This window comes from Alternaria alternata (genome assembly GCF_001642055.1).
Source record: "Alternaria alternata strain SRC1lrK2f unplaced genomic scaffold CC77scaffold_5, whole genome shotgun sequence".
NCBI lineage: Eukaryota > Fungi > Ascomycota > Dothideomycetes > Pleosporales > Pleosporaceae > Alternaria > Alternaria alternata.
The window spans coordinates 613,042-633,091 of NW_017306194.1; the positions used below are offsets into that span (position 1 = coordinate 613,042).

At 52.6% G+C, this 20,050-nt stretch overlaps 6 protein-coding genes across 6 annotated transcripts; 4 read left to right on the top strand and 2 right to left on the bottom strand.

Moving 5' to 3' along the window:
* Positions 1 to 23: 23 nt before the first annotated feature.
* CC77DRAFT_1058895 (hypothetical protein) lies at positions 24 to 2,152 on the bottom strand (the record flags this gene model as incomplete). The annotated part of the gene is made up of 4 exons (XM_018528173.1): positions 24 to 336; positions 391 to 866; positions 920 to 1,626; positions 1,675 to 2,152. 4 exons carry the CDS (start codon positions 2,150 to 2,152, stop codon positions 24 to 26), a joined length of 1,974 nt encoding a protein of 657 aa, XP_018388587.1.
* Positions 2,153 to 3,486: 1,334 nt separating this feature from the next.
* Positions 3,487 to 4,594, top strand: CC77DRAFT_1058896 (hypothetical protein; the record flags this gene model as incomplete). The annotated part of the gene is made up of 4 exons (XM_018528174.1): positions 3,487 to 3,784; positions 3,838 to 3,953; positions 4,003 to 4,512; positions 4,562 to 4,594. The coding sequence occupies 4 exons, from the start codon at positions 3,487 to 3,489 to the stop codon at positions 4,592 to 4,594; spliced, it is 957 nt and encodes a 318-aa protein (XP_018388588.1).
* Positions 4,595 to 5,216: 622 nt separating this feature from the next.
* On the top strand, positions 5,217 to 8,678 carry CC77DRAFT_1017998 (hypothetical protein). Its single transcript, XM_018524519.1, has 3 exons — positions 5,217 to 5,369; positions 5,437 to 7,227; positions 7,276 to 8,678. Exons 1-3 carry the CDS (start codon positions 5,261 to 5,263, stop codon positions 8,394 to 8,396), a joined length of 3,021 nt encoding a protein of 1,006 aa, XP_018388589.1. The 5' UTR covers positions 5,217 to 5,260; the 3' UTR covers positions 8,397 to 8,678.
* Positions 8,679 to 9,105: 427 nt separating this feature from the next.
* Positions 9,106 to 12,786, bottom strand: CC77DRAFT_957795 (elongation factor 2). The gene is made up of 4 exons (XM_018535539.1): positions 12,555 to 12,786; positions 11,560 to 12,503; positions 9,978 to 11,486; positions 9,106 to 9,930 (listed from the first exon to the last, which is right to left on the bottom strand). Exons 1-4 carry the CDS (start codon positions 12,636 to 12,638, stop codon positions 9,204 to 9,206), a joined length of 3,264 nt encoding a protein of 1,087 aa, XP_018388590.1. The 5' UTR covers positions 12,639 to 12,786; the 3' UTR covers positions 9,106 to 9,203.
* A 157-nt stretch (positions 12,787 to 12,943) lies between these two features.
* Positions 12,944 to 14,677, top strand: CC77DRAFT_698699 (PH domain-like protein). The gene is made up of 2 exons (XM_018532805.1): positions 12,944 to 13,537; positions 13,593 to 14,677. The coding sequence occupies exons 1-2, from the start codon at positions 13,328 to 13,330 to the stop codon at positions 14,601 to 14,603; spliced, it is 1,221 nt and encodes a 406-aa protein (XP_018388591.1). The 5' UTR covers positions 12,944 to 13,327; the 3' UTR covers positions 14,604 to 14,677.
* A 1,769-nt stretch (positions 14,678 to 16,446) lies between these two features.
* Positions 16,447 to 20,035, top strand: CC77DRAFT_930607 (hypothetical protein; the record flags this gene model as incomplete). The annotated part of the gene is made up of 2 exons (XM_018534170.1): positions 16,447 to 18,783; positions 18,908 to 20,035. 2 exons carry the CDS (start codon positions 16,447 to 16,449, stop codon positions 20,033 to 20,035), a joined length of 3,465 nt encoding a protein of 1,154 aa, XP_018388592.1.
* Positions 20,036 to 20,050: the final 15 nt, after the last annotated feature.

Below are 20,050 nucleotides of genomic sequence, written 5' to 3' on the forward strand. Positions count from 1 at the left end.
TGCCTTTTCGATAGATCTCCGCTTCAGAACCCGGACGTCGTAAAATCCCAATCAAAAGAGTTGAATAACTCGTTGGACTCGATGGACCAGGGAAATGTGCTCAAAGCGTCTTTGGAAAGCTCCAGATCTTGCAGTCCGCCTGAATTTAAGTCGCCATCGGACACGACTTGGTCAAGAATCGCTACACAACGTGCTGATAATGAATCCCCAACAAGCCGTTCGCGAAAGGTGGTTCTCGCCAAGCGAACGTCGTCGTGCCAAGTCGTGGTCTCCTCAGCGCGCGGAAAGCTGATGATACATAGCGTTATCACGAGTGCCGCATGAAACAGGAAATATCTACAGACTAATCAGTTTCAAATTTCACCTTGCTAAGCAAGATGATATACTCACGTCGCGTACCAACCCTCGAGTCTATTCAATTCCTGCATCGCATATTGATGTATCGAGACAACTGTAGAATGCGCAGCTTCGAGACATATCCGCTTGCAGTCTTCTTGAGTCGATTGCGTAGCTTGATCTGGTATCTGGCCTCGCTCGGAGATCGCTCGGCGTAGCAGAATTTGTCGGAATATAATGATCTTGAGGTTCCAAAATCTCCACCACAGCCGAGACCGCGCGAACACATACCACTGGACTGACGAGCTGGGTGCTCGGGACAGCTGGAAGTATGGGGGAACTGTGTGTGTCCATGAATCCACAGAGCTGTTCAAAGCGAGCGCGGCCTCAGCGGAAAGCCCGGGCTCGGCTAGTAGTTTATTCGAAATATGGTTTGTCTGCAGGTGGAAACTACTCTGCGCTCTTAGCGACGAGTAGATGGTGGCCTCGTCAACCTCAGTAGGGAGCGTTACAGTTTGTGGCGTAAGCGACTAGTATCGGTCAGTCTCACGTCGTCTATGTCTCCTCCATTGGGCAGCCGTACCTCATCTTTAATGTTCAGTACCGAATGAACATCCATCGTCTCTTGGTCGGGTAACATGATGGCACGGCCGAAAGTCGTGGAAGCCCCACTATCAAAGATGTATAGGCCCCACCATACTCTACGTCTTGTCTCACGTTCGATCAGGGTAATGTTCCAGTGAGGAAGTTCCCTATGAAGTGCCAGGCTCAGCGCTGTACGAACAGCGAGACCTAGTAGATTCCATCCCGTATTTGGGCTATTGCGTTTCTGACTGAGGTTACTCAGGAGTATAAGTGCTTGCACAGATGTCAGGCTGGCGGCTTCAAACACCGACTCCTCTTGACCCAATGTCAAGGCCCGACGGTACAGGTAATCCTCCAGGCCGATTTGGTCGTTGTTTAATGTCCACGCACCAAGTGCTATAATTGCATGAGAAAGCATGTTCCACGACTTTTTTGAAGGTCGCGGAACGACCTCGTGATATTGAGCACGAAATGTTGCCTCGTGGACGAAGGGGTAGACAACGTGGTAGTTGGCAAAGTAGGCATCGATCAAGCTCGATGATAGTTGCGTCGTAAGAGCTGCGTGTGAGATGTGTGATGATGCTAACACGTTCCGGAAAGAAGCAGATGGGGTCGTCAGGTTCTGCTGAGGTCGAGCGACAGACTGATGCAGAAAGCCGGCCCAGTCAAGGAGGCACCGAAGAAAAACTACACCAGAAGTCGAGCCTACATCTTTTTAGCTTTGTTTGCCGACATTTGAGTGAAGCAACTGACCAAGATAACCTACACCAGTTGGCTCGACCGAAAGGGCGGCCATGCCATCCGTCAACCCATCCACGTTGACGTCTTCTTCCTGCCAATTAAAGCCATCAACGTTGTTTGGCACAGCCTCAGGAAGTGCAGGCTCATGTGTACTTGAGTTAGTACTGCCTTGCGGGCTTGGAGCTACCTCAGGCGTTTGGGACTGTATGACTGATCGTGCAGTACCAGCCACATTGGAAGATGACAACAGATCTTCGACATCGACGCCAGGTAACAACTGCGTGACCAGTGACTCCAAACTGTGCAGTCGCTTCTCTACACTCGTCAGATATGCCCTTGTCAAGGGCGATCTAGCGACTTTGCCGCTGTAATGGCAGTGCGAACCGCTATGGGCGCAGGAAGTGCAGATGGGCGCATCCTTCGAGCACTTTAACTTCTTTGCGCGGCAGCGATCGCATGAGAGAGCATCTCGTGGTCTTCGGTGCTCCATGCATGGAGCGTCTCTAGTGTAGCAGAGGTGGGGGCGGGATACGGATGCAGAACCATCGCAGCCAAGTGCAGCTCGAGCGCTGATCTATGCCGCCATCGGCCCGAGCGGCGGCACTGGGCGACTGATCAACGACTTTTGTTCGCGCACCACTTCTCAACGAGCACTCTGCTGGAACTTTTGGTTGCACCTCCATCAGGCAGCTTACCGCGACGCTATGCATGCAGCATCTTCAGTGGTGATATACTCTTGAAAACTTTGCAATGATAACCTGATTATCTTCCCTCTGTGATTCGTATCTGCAGGTAGACTATATCTTCTTTGAGCAATTCCCTCAGCCGATGGTACCTCCACGCACTGGAGAGCTCGACATCCAACGCTTCTACTTCAGCCTTCAAAGCTACTTCTCGAAGGCTTGATCATTTATATACTTAGGAACTGGAATCTTGGCAGACTTCGACATCTTCGAAGTTAAACCAAAGTTTGAGTGGGAGGCTGGGTTGCCCATCATGCGCTCCATCTCGTGGGCGTCTTCGCCATCTTCGCCTACACAAACGAGCAACGCCTTATACGTGTTCTCGGAGAATACGCTCGCTCGTCTTTGGTCACTGTGCCAGATTCTGAGCTGTATCGCGTGACAGTAGGTATCCGCCTCCATGACTTTAGCGGCGCCTTTAAACTCCTGCGAAGAATCAGTATTGAGCCTGCAGTCCCGTTGTGCGAGACGACCGTGCCTCATTCGAGAGCTTCAGTATCGTAACGAAGATCGAGCAGTGCCTCTCCCGGATTGAACTTGGTGCGATCGCCTCGCACCACAACTAATCTACTTTCACGAGCAGGGTGTTTGCAGAGTTCGCGCTTAAGAGGATTGGAGTCGTCTCTTGTATTACGCTGCGTTTGCGCAACCTCACCACAAGCTCTAGGCTCCACTCACATCTCGTGCACTAATTTGTCAACAGGCCAATCTCTCATGCAACGACAAACGCAGAACAGGAGAGTCTGTCACGGATAGCAGCGGCAGTTGAAAGCGCCGTCATCGTGCAATATTTCGGAAAGATCTTGTTTTGGTCGTTGATTCCAAGACCTTAGTGATTACACTGTCTTTTGGAAAGTGCGGTCGGCCTTCTCTCTTTACCTCGATCTTATCAAGGAACCTCCATTTTCACTCACCCAACCCGGATCACGAAGCGTATATTCCTAGGAGCACTAGTTATCCGAGCTTTCCCCCTCACTGGTCACACCCTACCTCTCTTACTATAACACTCTTACGTCTCTCCTGAACTCACCTCCTTCTTGAATTACCCCATCACTACAGGCTCATCCAGAAGAACACCACGATGCTTATCAAAATTATGCTGGTTGCTTCGGCACTTCTCTCGTCGACTACTCTTGTAGTTGCTCAAGTGATGGCACCAGACTTCACATCCGGCCGTTGTGGCTTCGATGCCATTGTCTCCCAAGATTGCGACAAGGACCAGATCACCACATTCCTCGACGTATCGCCTGTATATGATGGCGCTGGCAACGAATTCATGGAGAAAACCGACTCAATCGACTTGACGGACGGACTTACTCTGACTAGCGTGGTTGTGGGGAAAGAGCTGAAGATCGGATTTGAGAGGGACAGTGTCGGCTGTGAGTATTGTTGCAAATCTGCTGAGATATCTAACAGAACTGACGCGCGATAGTCCTTTATGGCGACGCTCACTGGCCCAGCCAGCACCAAGACGACGAGTTCAGCTGCACCACAACGTCATGGGACGGCTCACCGCTAAACTGTAACCACAAAGATCGTATCCATAGAGTGCGTAGTCTCCGGCTCTATTATGCAATCGTACTGACTGCCATTGAAGTCCCAAGCTCTAAGCTGTAGTTTCGATTGCGCGGTTCCTAGCCCAAAGTCGTCGATGAAGCGCGTTCGCAACGAGCCCCTTCCAGATATTCTTTCTTCCCCACTGGACTCTGTCGCGAGCGGCTATTCAACTGCCAACTACGCCCCGGGTTTCTGCTCCTTCAAGCTCCAACTCTTCCAGCAGTGTCTGCACACGCCCTCTGAAGGCTGGCACAATCAGATGCTCGGCATGCTCTACAGTGTCGAAGACCAAAACCGCGCCACTGCTGTTACTTATCCTGAGGGTACTGGTCGTATCGACGGTCGTGCTGTGAGGCTTGGGGGCATGGGCGGTTTGAAGGTGGCGTACAACCCGGAAGACAGGCAGACATACTTTCAGTTTGAGCCAAAGGGCGGCTTCTGGAGCACTTTGACTCAGAGCACCCCGGACGCGGTAGGCATATGCGATTGGAAGCCGTGGACACGCGACGAGACTGGTTGTGATGAGGGTCACCAGAACGACCACCCGCGGGTAAGTTCGCTTGGAGTGTTATGGTGGTATGATGCTAACAGCGTTGCAGCTCTCGGACATGACGTGCGGTTTCTTTTGTTAGGAGGTGCCAAGGGTGCTATGGGATGGACGTTGAAGGATGCGAGATGTTTTTGCTGTAGTCTTGTCCATTTCTGGTATGATTGAGTATCATGGAATTGGGCAATGTGTAGGTGCCAGCAATCAAGATGTCATTCAACTCGCACAAACACAAGCTCGTGATTGGCTGGGCTAGTACTTGCTGTGCCACAGGCAGAGTGCACGAGCGGATCACATGTCGCGAGCAGCAGGTACACCTGGACATCCGGACGGACCGTCGGTGGTTGACGTAAACAGGCAGCGGGCGACTCGGCTACTGGACGCGTACCCCAGTGGTTTGTCGAGAGGCGGTCGAGCAGATTCGCGACTGTTACGTGGTGTTTAGGACGAGGATTGGAGGAGCGGACACGCCATTCCGCAATAGCCAACGCCCCCACGCTCGTGACCCGCTCCCGAGCACTTGCACGCCTCAGTACCGTCAGCCAGAAGTCGACGATAACAAATAGCAGAATTGCGCGCAGTCTTACACGTCCACCTTCCTGTAGGCGTTACCGCTGCGCAGACATTCCGCGCATTGCATGCAGGTACCGCGTCTCTGGAATTGAGGTGCCTCGGCGGTATTCCAGCCCTTATCAGAGCCAAAGTCCGCCAGCTCTCAGCCGTCGCAAGCCGACCGTAATCCACCACCACCATGTCGACTGCGGGCTCCAACGCTTCTCCACCGCCGCGGACACAGAACGCCCAGCACACGCGCACATACCAGGCCTGTATACCATGCAGGCGTCGCAAAGTGCGATGCGGTACGTCCGAGGCTGCCGTGAGCCTTATCGTCGCGCAATTGCTGATGTGTATTTCTTCTGCCTGTAGATCTTGGTCCCGTAGACAACCCGCATGATCCGCCCTGCGTGCGATGCAGGAGGGAGAGCAAGGAGTGCTTCTTCTCTGCCACGCGCAGGAAGCGCAAGGCCGACGGCGAGGACGACTATGACGACGCCGACGACTACGAGGTGCGCAATGGCAGGAAGCGCCAGCGCTCCGATGGCCTGCCAGAGCCGCTCACCATAACCACGGCCAACAACGCCGCCTACATCTCCCAGCCGCTGACTCCAGGCGGCTCCGTCGGACGATACGAGCCGCTGCGACGACCCAACACGTCGGCCGGCCACCAGCGCACCCCCAACGACGAAGAAGACCAGAAGGTGAACAACGAGACGGTCGCGACGCTCCAGGCCGGCGAGGTCTACAGCGGCCACGATGCCTTGAACCTGCTCTTCGAGGCCGCTGGCATGAACAGCCACCACCAGCGCACAGGCAGCAGCTCCAGTCTCCAGCGCCCGACGCTGGGCAGCACGCCAGGCTCTCAAACCAACTTCGCAAGCCCTAGACCCCAGACCTCACATGCGCGCGGCAATTCGCGAGCCACCGCAGAGCCATCGGTAGATCCCGCCATACAGCAACCCATGCTACCTGACCCTCCAAACGAAGCTGCCTTCGCCGATGCTGTGAGAGCCTGGTCAAAGTTCCGCTTTGTCCGCGCCGGATGGCTCACCGCAAAGGAAGCCATCGCTTACATCGACTACTTCTATGCATTTCTGTCGCCGCTTACACCCATCGTCGTACCAGACTATCGCGATCATGCCTTTCACGCAAAGTTGCTCAAGGAGGAGCCGATGCTGGTCATCACTCTCTTGACCATCTCCGCGAGGTATTCACAACCCAGCGGTTCGAGCGGCGTGGGCGCCACATCTAGGTCATATCTCATTCACGAGAAGCTATGGAAGTACCTGCAGGGTATGATAGATCGCATGATCTTCGGACAAGAGCAGTTTGGCGGCGGCTTCTGTGGCGCCGGTCAGCAGCCTGGTTCTGATGTGAACCCCCTATCAAGAAAGGGCCTTCGTACGCTTGGTACAGTCGAGAGTCTGATGCTACTTACCGAGTGGCATCCTCGCGCACTGCATTTCCCCCCTGGCGATGATGACGATGAGCTCGTCTTGCCCGACGACCCGTACGAGGCTGGACCTAAAGCTGAAATGTATAAAGGTGTGGGCGACAAGCGTATCGACAGTTGGCTAGAGCCGTGCTGGCGAAGTGATCGCATGTGCTGGATGCTGCTGGGCAACGCCATGACACTCGCTTTTGAGATTGGTGTTTTCGACGAGACCAACGAGACTGAGTTCGAAGAGGCCAACCAGCATCTTTCGCACGCGACTGTAAAGGCCTACTACCGCCGGAAGAACCATCTTCGCGACTTGCTCATCATCTATGTCACGCAGACCAGTGGCAGACTGGGTCTCACATCCATGCTTCCCAAACTCGAGCGTGACGAGAACCTAGTGGGCGGCCCCTCACCACTCGAGCTGTACAAAGAGCGCATCAGCCGCATCAAGGCACCTCCAGCACAATTCGGCATGCGCTCGGATGGCCAGCGCCTTCCGCTCGAGTCTATCGCGACCCAGGAGCGCCATGCCGTACAAGATCTTGTGCTTGACTTCTGGGCTCGTATCGCTAAGGTCATGGAGATGGGCAACCTGAAGTTGTTCTCTAACCGACGTAAAACAAGAGAGCTGCTTAAGACGGGAGGTTACGAGGAGATGCTGAAGTTCTTCCAAGGCCCCTTAGTGGAGTGGAGGAAGTGCTTCGATAGAGCACCCCAAGGTAAGAATACCACCGTCATTCTCCCGTACTCTGCCTAACAGCTTCTAGTTCCGACGCAACTTCGTCACGTTCTCATCATCGAGTTCGAGTACACGCGTGTATATCTCAATTCGCTTGCGCTGCAGGCAGTTGTTGAACGCTGCACACATAACACTCCGCTACAGACCCATGCCCAGCCTAGTGGCATGAACGGACGCCCTACAAATGGTAATGGCAATCCGAACGGCAATGGCAACCCTAATGGCAATGGCAATTCAAACGGCAATGACGATGGTGGCGCTATCCCCTTTAGCACACTTGTAAAATGGTACGCCAACGACCGCCATTATATCAACGAAGTCATCGATGCGTCGCGCAATGTGCTCAAAGTGGTGGTCGAAGGCTTGCATCCTGGTGGCTACCTACGACATGCGCCAGTACGAACCTTCTTCCGTATTGTCAGTGTAGCCATCATTCTGCTCAAGACCTTCGCGCTAGGCGCTACTGAAGAAGACGTAGCTGTCAGTCTTAGTCTTCTCAGCGACTCGGTCGATGCCCTACGAACGAGCATAGTCGACGATGTGCACGTCGGGAACCGCTTCGCCGATCTTGTCGAAACACTGACTCACCGAATCCGTTCGCGTTTCGTACGTCTGGCTGCCAACGGCTCGAGTGGCATCTCGCGTGCCGGCAGCAAAAGCCCTAATCAAGTACCGCTGATGCCACCGCCCGCTCCACTAAACAATACCAACCATCTTGCACCGCCGTACATGGGATCCCAACAAACAGGTTTCTCAGGCACTGGTACCAGCGTACCAGGTTCGCCCAGTATGGGCCTCAGCACAAGCGGTCGCGCAACACCTCTTTGGGGCATCTCAGCGGAACCCTACGATCCCAACAGCAACTCCATCAGCATCATGCCACCACCTGGCAATTATCCGAACTTTCAGAACAACAACGCGAATAATTCGAATTCGAATGGCAGCAACAACACGAGTTGGAGTCAATGGGCAAATAGCGGAGCGAGTTGGGGTGCGGGTCAAGATCAGGATTGGCTTGCTCTGCCACTCGATCCTCTGCTGGATCAGTGGGGTGCGGAGATTAATCAAACGGCCATGGGACCGGACATTGGCGGCATGGACATGCTTGATATCCTGCTGAATATGGGCGGGCCGCCGGGCAGCGCTTAATCGGTGGATTTGAGGTTAGGATTGCGGAAGGTGTGATGCGCTCTGCATTGAGGAAAAGCATGAGCTTGTTTGTTGGACAAGTTTTAGACGATGGCGATATGGAAGGAAAACTCTGGAGATCAGATGGTCGTTTGAATCTCCGGCTGATAGATCGCGGGAGAGATCGTTGTACAAGTGATACCCAGCCTGTAGGCTGCGGATGCAGTCCGCTTTTGTGTTGACTTTGTTAAGGTGTCCTAATAATAGAGTATGTAGGATTCAACAATGAGAAAAGCACGGCGTTTGCTTTACTTGATACGAAAAAGTTCGTTCTTCTTAAATGACGCAAGTGGATATATGGTACGAACAGCCTCACACATCTTCAACGCTATATGGACAATTTTCTTCGGCCAACCAGACTCCATCATTCTGTGTTTGTCAGTTCTTTCTTTCCGTCGACAAACCCACTGGTCGGCTACACACCAAGAGCGTCTTCACCATACTCTCGGACAGCATGTGAAGGTCAATACATTCTTTCCCAACATACGAGAATCCCTCAACGAAACCAAAAACCATCAAACAATTGCCATGTGATTTTGATCAGAAACAAGGTTGTGTCCGCATGAGGCTGTTGCGAGTGAAGAGTCGGCCAGCTCCCGATGGTCAACAAGCACTTCGTTAGGTTCTGAGACAAGTCCACTTAGATATGTCTGTTGTAAAGAACTGCTGTGTGGCATTGGAGTTCATTATCATTGAATTTTCTCTACCATATCCTCTAGTTTCTTTCTTTAGTTTCACACTTTCCGCCTCATATACTCCACAACGAGACTATCTCTTCAATGTCTTCTGCTTCTCGGCATCAACGACCACCTTTTCACCCGCAACCCGAAGTCCCTTCCTCCTCCTGACCTTATCTACGTATCTCTTGGCAACGTTCTCTCGATCGGCCAGCTCACCCAAATCCTCAAGCTCATCTTCCGTGAAAGGGACCCAGAAGGGATCTTCATCCAGCATCTCAAAACCAGCGAACCTCAACTGCGGGCTCGCGGAACCGGAACTGCGCTTCCGGATCTCGTCGCTGAAGCCAAAGGACTCGGCAACGGGAAGAAGTGCGTTGATGGTAAAGGTCTGCGAGCCAGTGGTTGAAGCAGAGGAAGTAGAGGACAGGGTTTCAGAAAGAATAGTTCCACGACGACGCGTTAAAACGGCGTAGACACGGCCGAGAACATCGGTGGAAGCTTGAATTTCGCAGCTGTACATTGCCAGAAGCATACGAGGTGACCAGTCCAGGAAGCCTTGGTGAATGGAGGAACGTACAGCCTTGATGACTTCACCAGTCAAGCGACCGCGATCTTGTGCGCTCTCATCGTCGGGGATGTTGAGGATGACGTCCTCGAGAAAGACGGCGATGCCTTGAACAGGCTCGGCACAGCAGGGACCTTGCGCAGTGGCGAGCTGGAAGGCGTAGGAGATTGTAGAGGAGAAGGTGCGTGCGGATATAGTGCGGTCGGCGGTATGGTCCGCGTCAACATCTGGAGAAGATGACTCGCGGAGTCTGCAAAGGATTAGCTGTGAATGGAAGTTGAAAACAAATATACATACGCCCTGCCACAGATACCGTCCTTGGTCGCGTCGACCAAGATATTTGGTCCTATTCTCCGAGGACCAAAGGCTGTAATCTTTTCAATCACGTCGGTCCAGATCTCTTTCTGTCCCTTGGCCTCGGCGAATGCCTCCTTGAGCTGCTTCTTAAATTCGTCAAAGTTCAGACTTTGTCCAATCTCGCGTTGTTCAGCCTCTTGTATGCCATCATCCTCAGCACCGTGCACGCGATGCTCTCCTTCGTCTTCGGCTCGTCGCTCCGAGTACAACTTCTTGATCGCACCCGCGTTCTTGCCCAGAAATTCTGTCACACTGGCTGGTAGTGGGCGAACTCGTAAGCGAACAGAAACATGCTTGCTAGCAGTCTCGCCAATGACTGTTCCTCGTGGTAGATTAGGGTCTTTGGGTGGGTTCATCTCGGTTGCAGCCACTATTGACTCTCGGTATGGCACAATGGGTTCGCCAGCCTGGATTTCGCACTTTGCAAATCGCTCTTGAAGATCCTTCAGACATCGCTCAAGATGCAATTCGCCAGCTGTTAAGATGACATGTTCTCCGCTAGGCAGTTGCTCGTATTCAGCACATGGATCGCTCTGGACAAGTAGCTTCAAGCCCTTGATCATCTTGTCTAGATCATATGGGTTTTCAGGCTCGAGCGCAACGCGCACAATAGGTTCTGAGCCCATCTGAATACCAGCAAGATTGGCGGATCCAGGAAGCTGGGAGCAGAGAGTGCCGGACTTTAGGATGTGGCCCTCGAGTCCACCAATGCCAAAGACGACACCGGCAGGCACCGAGGTCAATGGCTCCAAACCGCGACCCATCATCAGGTACAGCGCAGTGATTTTGACCTTTTGTGGCTCCGGAGAGGCGTGTGGGTTCGCGGGGGTGAATTTAGGGCCAAGAACGTACACTTCGTCGCCAACACTCAAGGTACCAGAAAAGATACGTGCGAATCCGATGAGGTGTTCGGCTTCTACGTCGGGCACTGGTGTCTCTTCTACAGGCGTCTCGGTTTCTCCAATAGCAGCAGAACTTAATGCGTCTGTGACTCCACCGATGTCAGCGTCCTCGCCGTTGGCGATAGCCTGCTGCCGGGCAATCTCTGCCCTCTTCTTCCGTCCCATCTCCCTTGCCTCTTCAGCTGTGAGTGCGCCACCTCTTCGCTTGTTCTGAGGTAGTTCGCTAGAAGGCACTGAGATCATCTTGCTGACATAGGCTACGACAGGGTCATCCTTGGAGGCCTTGAAGTTGGTCATGGCGTCGCGCACTTCTGGTGCAACGTAATCGGCACCTGGCGAGCTATCGATGATTTCGGGCATGCGTTCGGCTTGCGCTTTGGAGGGGGCGGGTAGATATTCGGTGACTGAAACTAAGAGGGCGGTTGATAGTGGAAGCCAAGCTGCGAAGAGTGCCATTAGGAGTGCGCGCGGGTCGCGAGAACGCATGATATGTGCTGGAACGTTAAGGTTGAGTGACTTGGTAATCTTCTCGACCATAGCAGGATCTCTGTAATGAAAAGTATAAGTATATTGCTATGATACATGGACATGAATCACGCAAGGAAAGGAAATCCACGCACCCCTTCCCGTTGTTACCTCCCGTAGTGGCCTCGTATACGGCCCACACGTTATCTAGGACGAGCTGGACGAACATGGGCTTAAGATGGCGACCCTTGAGATGCTTGGAGCTGAGTACGCGCTTCGTCTTGGGGTCTAGGTAAAAGTCGCCCCATAGTACCTTTTCGAGAATGGAGCGCTTGATGCCTAGTTTCTTCTCGTACAGGCTGGCGAACTGTCTTACCGTGAATGCCCAGCCGTCGATGGCACTACCGAAGATGACGTTGTTCTTCTCTGGGGCAAAGTAGATGTCTTCGTCGTCCTTCTCCTCGTACTCGGCGGGTGTGCTCGTGGTATCGATGCTTTCACCGTTCTCTGGTATGGATGAGGATCGTGTGTCAGTATTCTCAGCTGCAGCGTTTAGTCTCTCTTCCATCTTCTCGCGCCATCGGAGGTCGTCCTCCATGCGCTCGCCTTGGTAGAAGCTGCCCATGACGGCGTTTACCTGTTCGAGCAGCTTGCTCAGATGTGTGTATGCCTCTCCAGGGCTCATCTTGAGTTCTGTGATTAGCCTGTCCATTTTGTTAATGACGAGCAAAGGCTTCAGCTTCTCTATCCACGACTGTCGCAGCACTGTGACAGTCTGACTACACACGCCCTCTACGGCGTCTACAAGCACGACAGCGCCATCGCAGAGACGTGATGCGGTAGAGACCTCGTAGCTGAAGTCTATGTGTCCCGGCGAGTCTATAAGGTTTATGAGGAATTCCTTGGGCTCTGGCTGTGCGTCGGGCGCGGAGCGTCGCAGCAGGGAAAAGTATAGCGAGATGGCGGACGACTCCATGGTGATGCCGCGCAACTGCTCGTCGGGTCTCGAGTCGAGGTAGCGGATCTTGCCAGCGAGTTTGGGGGAGATGATGCCATTGGTGGCTATGAGGGCATCGGTGAGGGACGTCTTGCCATGGTCCTGCCGCATTCAGCACATGTCGCGTTCACGCGCATCAGCAAGTCGACCTACCACGTGAGCTAGGATGCAAATGTTCCTGATGCCATCAGCCGCCTGCTGCAGCGACACCAGCTTGTCGCTCGGAACGACAGGCATCCTGGTCGAGTGTTGTGGTCGAGACTGGTTGCGACAAGGACTGGGGGCGGGCGCCGTGTTTCGCGTGGCGACGTGAAGGCAGTGGAGCGCGGGAGAGGCCGTTTCACTGCAGATCAAAAGCGCGCGTACCGGAAAAGGCAAATTGGAGGGGCGTGGACAAGTGCCGCAGGTGTTGAGGTTACAGATTTGTTGTGTGGTTTTGGGGCATGGCGGAAGATTTGGATGAAACGCAGCGGCGGCTACCAAGGTCCCCGCCAAACCGTCATCACTATGGCTCATTTTTTGGTGGCGGTCCAGCTGCACCAAGACGTCAGACCCTGCTGACATAGCCATATGCAACCCAACGGCCTCCCTGCCGAAGCGTCGCATGCACCCCCCTCCCGTCCTGCGTCGTCTGCGATCGCCGGCGGCGGCCTTTTGTTTGACCTCACCACTTGGGCCGGCCTGCCTGCCTGGCTGCCATGTCCTTATAGCCTGTGCGCCTGCCGTCGCTGGTGCGGTTTGCGCCCCATGCATTCCCCCTGTCCCCTCGCCTACCGTCTGTCGATCTCCCATAACACTCGGGATATAACCAACGCGCTCGAGCATCGCAACGCCCCTATAGCCGCCTACCTTCACTCCCACCACCGAGCCCGCGACCACTCATCCCGCCCACCCCGCCTACCGTGAATGTGACTCCTACCGCCGACATGGCAGCGACACTGGACGGCCAGCACACGCCCGCCAAACCCGTTGCGATCCGCTCTGCTGGCATGAAGCTGGACCCGCCCCATATACACAACATCAAGACGCTCAGCGCCAGCGTCGACATCATGTCGCCCGTCAACCAGAACGGCTGCTTCGAGTTCGACCGCATCATCAAGGCCGGCACCGTCGTCAAGCGCACGAGGAAGACAAAGGCACGCACCCACGCCCGCGACCACCGTGGCATGACGTCTGCTAACACGTGCACAGCAATGGAAGCCCGTCTACATCGTCCTGCGCCCCAACTGCCTCTCCATCTACAAGGACAAGCACGAGACCAAGCTGCGCCACCAGATCAACCTCTCCGAGATCACGGCAGTTGCGCGCCAGAGGGACTCGAAGAAGAAGATGGAGCACGTCTTTGGCATCTTTTCGCCCGCCCGCAACTACCACCTCGGCGCATCCACAGACAAAGACGCTCAGGACTGGGTGCACCTCATACGTACCGAGGCGCGCATTGGCGAGCACGAGGCTGAGATGACCGTCATGAGTCCCACAGCCACAAAGAAGACGTTTGCAGGCTTTGGCCGCGCAACCAGAGAAAACATTGTTTCCAGTTCCTCCGAGACAGAGCCGAGACCCTCGAGCTCCATCGCCCCGGAGAACATGCACAGCGCCCGCCGTCCCTCACAAGCCCTCAACTACTCCGGCGGCGAGCGCGGCTCCATCTCCGACTTTGACTTCTCCGACACCAACCAAGCCTCCGCCAACTCTCCGCCCCCGAGAACACCACAGCAGCAACAACCCAACGCGAGCCAGCAGAGCAACATCGGCGCCACACCCGACGACGAGCGCGTCGTCTACCACGGCTGGCTCTATGTCCTCAAATCCAAAGGCGGCGTGCGCCAGTGGAAGAAGATCTGGGTGGTGCTGCGACCAAAGTGCCTTGCTTTTTACAAAAACGACGATGAATACTCCGCGACCCACATCATCCCCTTCACCAACATAATCGATGCCGTCGACATAGACCCACTCTCGCGAAGCAAGCAATACTGCATGCAGGTCATATGCGAGGACAAGAATTACAAATTCTGCGCTTCAGACGAAGATGCCCTAGCCAAGTGGCTCGGCGCGTTCAAGAGCTTGCTGGTCAAGAAGAAGGAAGTGCCTCAGACACGCATACAGCAGGCAGCTCCTAGCACCATCAACATCCAACCAGCAACCCCAAGCCTCGTGTCTTCACCCATACTGCCAGCGCAGCAGCCTCTCTCCATCAGATGACCCTCGCTTGCCATCCCCGACACTCCTTCCAAACACCAATTGTACATACGCTGGCCCTCGTATCCTCTTCGAAACTCCCACCCTCCACCGCCATCACTAATCGCGCAAACACTCCCTTGACCTCTTCTCCTTACGATACCATTACGATTTATGACTTCAGCCTTGGCGCTGCCCATTGATGGGGCCTTCTGATACCAGTTGGATACTTTTGCTCGACGATATTGCATATTGTAGCATGTTCCCCCCACAGATTGTTTCCTTTGTCCACACTTGTCACATCTAGTATGCAGTAGCAGTAGCAGTAAGCCTTGTAATTACCAGTCGCCCTTGATCTGGGCTTGAATTCATATTTCATAGTCGCAACATGCCTTAGAGAAGTTCGCAGCATCGTACGCCTTCTACGTCGTGATAAGATGAATGCACCTCTAAGATCCTAGTTTGAGAGAACATGTACAAATGGGCATCATCTTTGTCACTGCTATTGGACGTGCGGGACGGCACGCGAAAGTGTGCCCCACTATATGCGAAGACGGTTAGGCTGACGCTAGCAAAGAGCTGAACTGTAGCTAGACGCTGACGGGCTGACCTGCATGCTGGCCCCCAACTCAAGTTCGGATCTTTTTTCCATTCGCATCATGTCTGCCTCGTTTCTTCTCGGCTCACAGTCGTTTTCTGTAACCTAAAGTTGTTCTCGCATGGAGATTCAAGTGCAAGACGCGGAAGCCGCAAGGCAACTCTCGAATCAAGACCAAACTGAAACTCACCCGGCTCTTGATAATCAGGCTACGGATGAAAGACAAGACGACTATGGACACGAAAGACAAACCAAAACGAAGATCCAAGACGAAAAAGATGCTCGAGCGTCAGAGTCACTACTTCATACATTTGAAGATGATAAAGAGGCCATCACTCCCGCCCATGGACTAGGATCCCGCGATGCGCGCTCCCAGCAACCAATGGAAACGCACAACAATGACACAGATGGACCAGAAGTCATATATCTATGCGATCACCTTGGCTCTCGCTATGTCTTTCCGTTCGAGCACTGCTCCTCAAAAGAGGTGAGTACGTTTCTTACTTCGCTCGACGTTCGCTCTTTTCATGATCTTGAAAACAATTTTCTGTACGTACAGGTACAAATGATATTCGAATTCTGATTTGCTTAGAGTCATGTTTCGATAGTTTGTTGATTGATCCGTTTCCATAGGATATCGAGCCACTTTGGAAAGAAATCTACGCAGAAACAGACAAAAGCTACCTCGACAAGATCAATGAGGGAACCTATAAGGTAGAAAATGTCAAAGGCGCTAACATCTTGCCGAGTGCTTGGAGTAAGCTTGTCACACCCGGTTCGACAATCCGGATCGTATTTGTCAATCGCTCGGCAAATTCTCCACAGTCAGGGCCGCCGTTACGGGCTCATCTAGGAGACACCATAGAAGGTCATGGGACTGGTGGTCCCAGAGTCTTGCGTACTGTTACTTTTGAAGAACCACGGTCCGTATCGCCATCGTCAAGATCAGAAACCGCTGCCACTGCAGAAAGCGATCTGGCTGGAGATGTTTTCAAAGATGACTTTTCGGGAGAGTACTCTACCGATTACGAGTCTAGTGAAAGCGAGATGTCGAGTAATGAGGAGATACCGACTCCAGAGGACTACATACATTCATCGGTCCCTCGCTCCATCGCGACTCCAGTTGACGCTGAGGGCAAAGTGCTTTCATTCCAGGCGCAGATCAAGCAGCCAAGACGCAGCAACATGCTAAATCACGACTTAGGGATACATGGAGAGAAGAAGGCAATATGTAAAAGTGATGTTGAAACTTGGAAGATCACGAAGGCAATGATGACAGAGTTTGAGGGCCGATATGTACTCCAAATTCATACATTACCCGGCCCAGAGAATGCTCGGCTACAGGAAGGTGTGAGAACAACATGGTATCACATTCAGGCTTCGCAGCTCGACTTTGAGAGATTCCAAGACGTTTGTTTGGCCATACCAGGCCTTTCAGACCGGCTGCTGGCGCGCACTCGCGCATTATTGACAAAGGTTTATACGGAGAAAGTCAAACCCTTCTTGGGTGGAAGATTCATTGAGCCCGGAACTGTCCTCCGAGTCGATGATCCAGATGGGTCTGACTCTCAACCTGTCATTTTCAGCTGCGTACCATATCTCAGTCTCGAGCCACCAGAAAAACAAGGCTCAGAGGCGAACAAGTCTTGTTTTCCACCTCATACCCTCATGCAGGCAATGTATTTGTACGAACCAGTACGAGAGCGAGATGAAGAGCAGTCTTGCAGGAAGTTCAGCGATGATCGCTCTGGTAACGTGGTCCATGTCCCTAATCTGTGGATGATGAATATCGGACCTGGTGTAGTCGTAAGCCACGGACATCGACCTCTGTCCTCATATATGGATGGGTCTATCAACGTCGTTCAGGAGAACATCAAGCCAACCAGTAGGCAAGATATCACAAAGAACCCCCTGACATCAATCACTATCACTGATCAAGGTGGTCAGACACTCATGTTTCCTGTTGGAAGTTGCAGGTCCTACTTCCAGCTAGAAGCAACAGCCTACGAGCTTGTAAACAACTACATGACCAAAGCTGGCATACCGGAAAGCAAGTTCCATCTACGATATGAGACTTTGAAAGAAAGCACGACGATTCTTCCTGGAGACTGGAGGGAAATTGTCAACCGAGCAGCTGATCATGTTGCAATCAACATAAATATATCAGAAGGCCCAGAGGATGAGAAGTCAGCGAGAGATTCTCTCAACGGGTCTACGTCAGCATCCGCGGCTGCAAGGTCTACGACGTCTATACCACCATTTTTTCATTGGCCAGATCCAACTCGCAATATTGTACACCAAGGCGCAAAAAAGCCTACAGCTCTGGGAAAGCCTGACAAGAAACCGATTACCTATCTGGAGCAGGTGGAAGCGGCTATGTTATCGGAGACCCTCGATCCCTTAGAAACGACAGATCACGGTGTCGATAACGCTTTCACCTCTACCGACTACTACCGGTCTTTGCCAGAGAGAATGCAAATGGAATTCGGTGATAGCTTGTCCGATCTCAAAAATCGCGTGGAACTAGCAAAAATACCGAAACCTGGCGCTACGTTCCACCAAACCGTCGTTGGCAATCAACGCATTGGCATTCTAGAGCAATCGATCGAACTTCTTAATGTTGTTCAGGAAACTTTGAAGCTATGGGTGAGTGACCTCGATAGCGCCTGCGTTCTCCGTAAACTCTCGGGCGCTCTGGATAATGTTAGGGAGTGGGCAGTCATCATCGATCAACGCGGTTCTATAGAACACTATTTTGGCGAATACTCTGATACCAACCGGAAGCATCCTGCTACGACGGAATGTGCTTGGGTTCTTCGCACTGGTCATAGGCCTTTTCTACTATCGATCCCAGATGGAAATACGAAACTGGCAAGATCGATGGCACGGTGTAAGCGGTGCCAATCTTTGAAAAGATTCTCTAGTCCACAAACTGCATTTGAGCATTTGCAGCGACACAAAAGGTTTAACCGCGTTGAAAAACCTGACAATACGAAAGAGAGAGGATATACGACGACTCCCGGTGGGGAACATGCTGGTGTCGCTAGTATTCCAAAACTCCAGGACTGGGTTATGAGTCCTGCGCACTTTTGGCTTGAACATACAAACGCTGGAACCTTGAGAATACTCACCCAAGCATGTGCGACTGCAAGGGAAATTCTCGTCGAAGCTAAAGAAATTGTTGACGGAGTGCAAAATGAAGATGGTCGAATGTCGTCTTTGTATAGCCTGCCAAAAGAACTTGTTGAAGCGTTCCGGAGAATCGTGATCTTTTATTTGGCGATCGAGCGAGCTCTATGGCAGACTCGCCAGATCTACGATGACGACGCTCAATCAGGAAAATCCGCTCATCTTACCTTCGCCCCATATTCGGATGCAGGACTCGAAGTGCTGGAACGATTTGGTAACGGCGCAAAACTGTCGCTGTTTAGCGCTCGGCATGCGCTGAAGCAGATGGCAAAGTCGGATAAACCACTGGACGTCCTTAAGCACCTCTCCTTAGGATCGGAATATGCCTGTGCATGGTTGATGAGACGGTTATTTGCCAAACCTCTCGAAGAGAATAGGACTGCGGGCGATATGTACAGAAACTACGTTTCCAAAGTTGTAAGTGCACCCATGCTTGACCTCACGTACAGAGATTACACTAGTCTGGAGGCTATATCAGGGGTATAGGACAGTGGCGCAAATGCTTGCAGATATTCTTCTATTTATAGCTGACCCTTGCTAGCAATTCGAAGTCAACCATCGACCAAGCAAGCGCCTCGTCCGCTCTATCAATCTTATCCAGGAGGAACTGCAAATCCTGATATCAGTGAACAGATGGCAAAGCACTGTTATCCAGAACTACTTGAGCGTCCTCGATGATTCCATGTATGAAACAGCCATACCAGCCCGCCGAGGCATGTTTCCGTATGAACGTATTCTCGTTCAAAACTGCCTAGACCAACTATCTCTGGCTCGGGAGGATTACATTGATTTAATTTCGCGTTGTACTCCACTCTCCGACCGTACAAAGCAGATGCTCGAGATTAATGAAGAAGATCATGGCAAAGCCATCATGGTCTTCACGGTTGTCACAGTCATATTCCTACCGCTATCGTTTGTAACGAGCTATTTCGGTATGAACGCTTCAGACATCAGGGATATGGACCAAAAGCAGGACTTGTTTTGGTCTGTCGCTATACCACTCACAGTGGTTACGGTGGGGTCCTGCCTACTCATCGGTTATAATGGGAACGAACTGCGAGATATGATCTCATCATTTTATCGAACACTCATGGGCAAAGAGAAGAGAATAATCGAGGCTTATGGCATGGGTGTACCGCAACGTAAACATATACCGAAATTTCCAAGCGAATCAGGCGGCAGAGTGGATTCGTTCAATCCCGCTTATGACGCTGAATTCACCAGTCCCCGATTCGGACTACAAAGAAGGCCATACGACTTCGAGGCGGACGACGACTGGTACGACTCGCCCTACAACCCCACACCACTGAACAGGCTACCAGGTCCCCCTGTTTTCCGGCCTATGCCTATGACAAGCAGCGATGAATCGCGGTATTTCCTAGAAAACGACGGTTTGAAGAACAAAACAGGAGTAAAACATCGAAGAACAAATTATTACGATGGAGCTTACACAGCTCCGCGGGACCAGGACCGAATGGGGTACGACCAATACCGCTACGTTCGCCGCAGCAGCATCGATAATATATCGCGCAATCCCCCGTCAGTGCGGTCAGTTCACATACCTCCACCAATACCGCCTTGTGGATTCGCAAGCAAGAAGTCACGAAGCCGGAGTAGGAGTAGGAATGAACACGGCCAAGTTGGCTCGAGGGACACGTTCTTTCATTGATCAAGACATTGGATG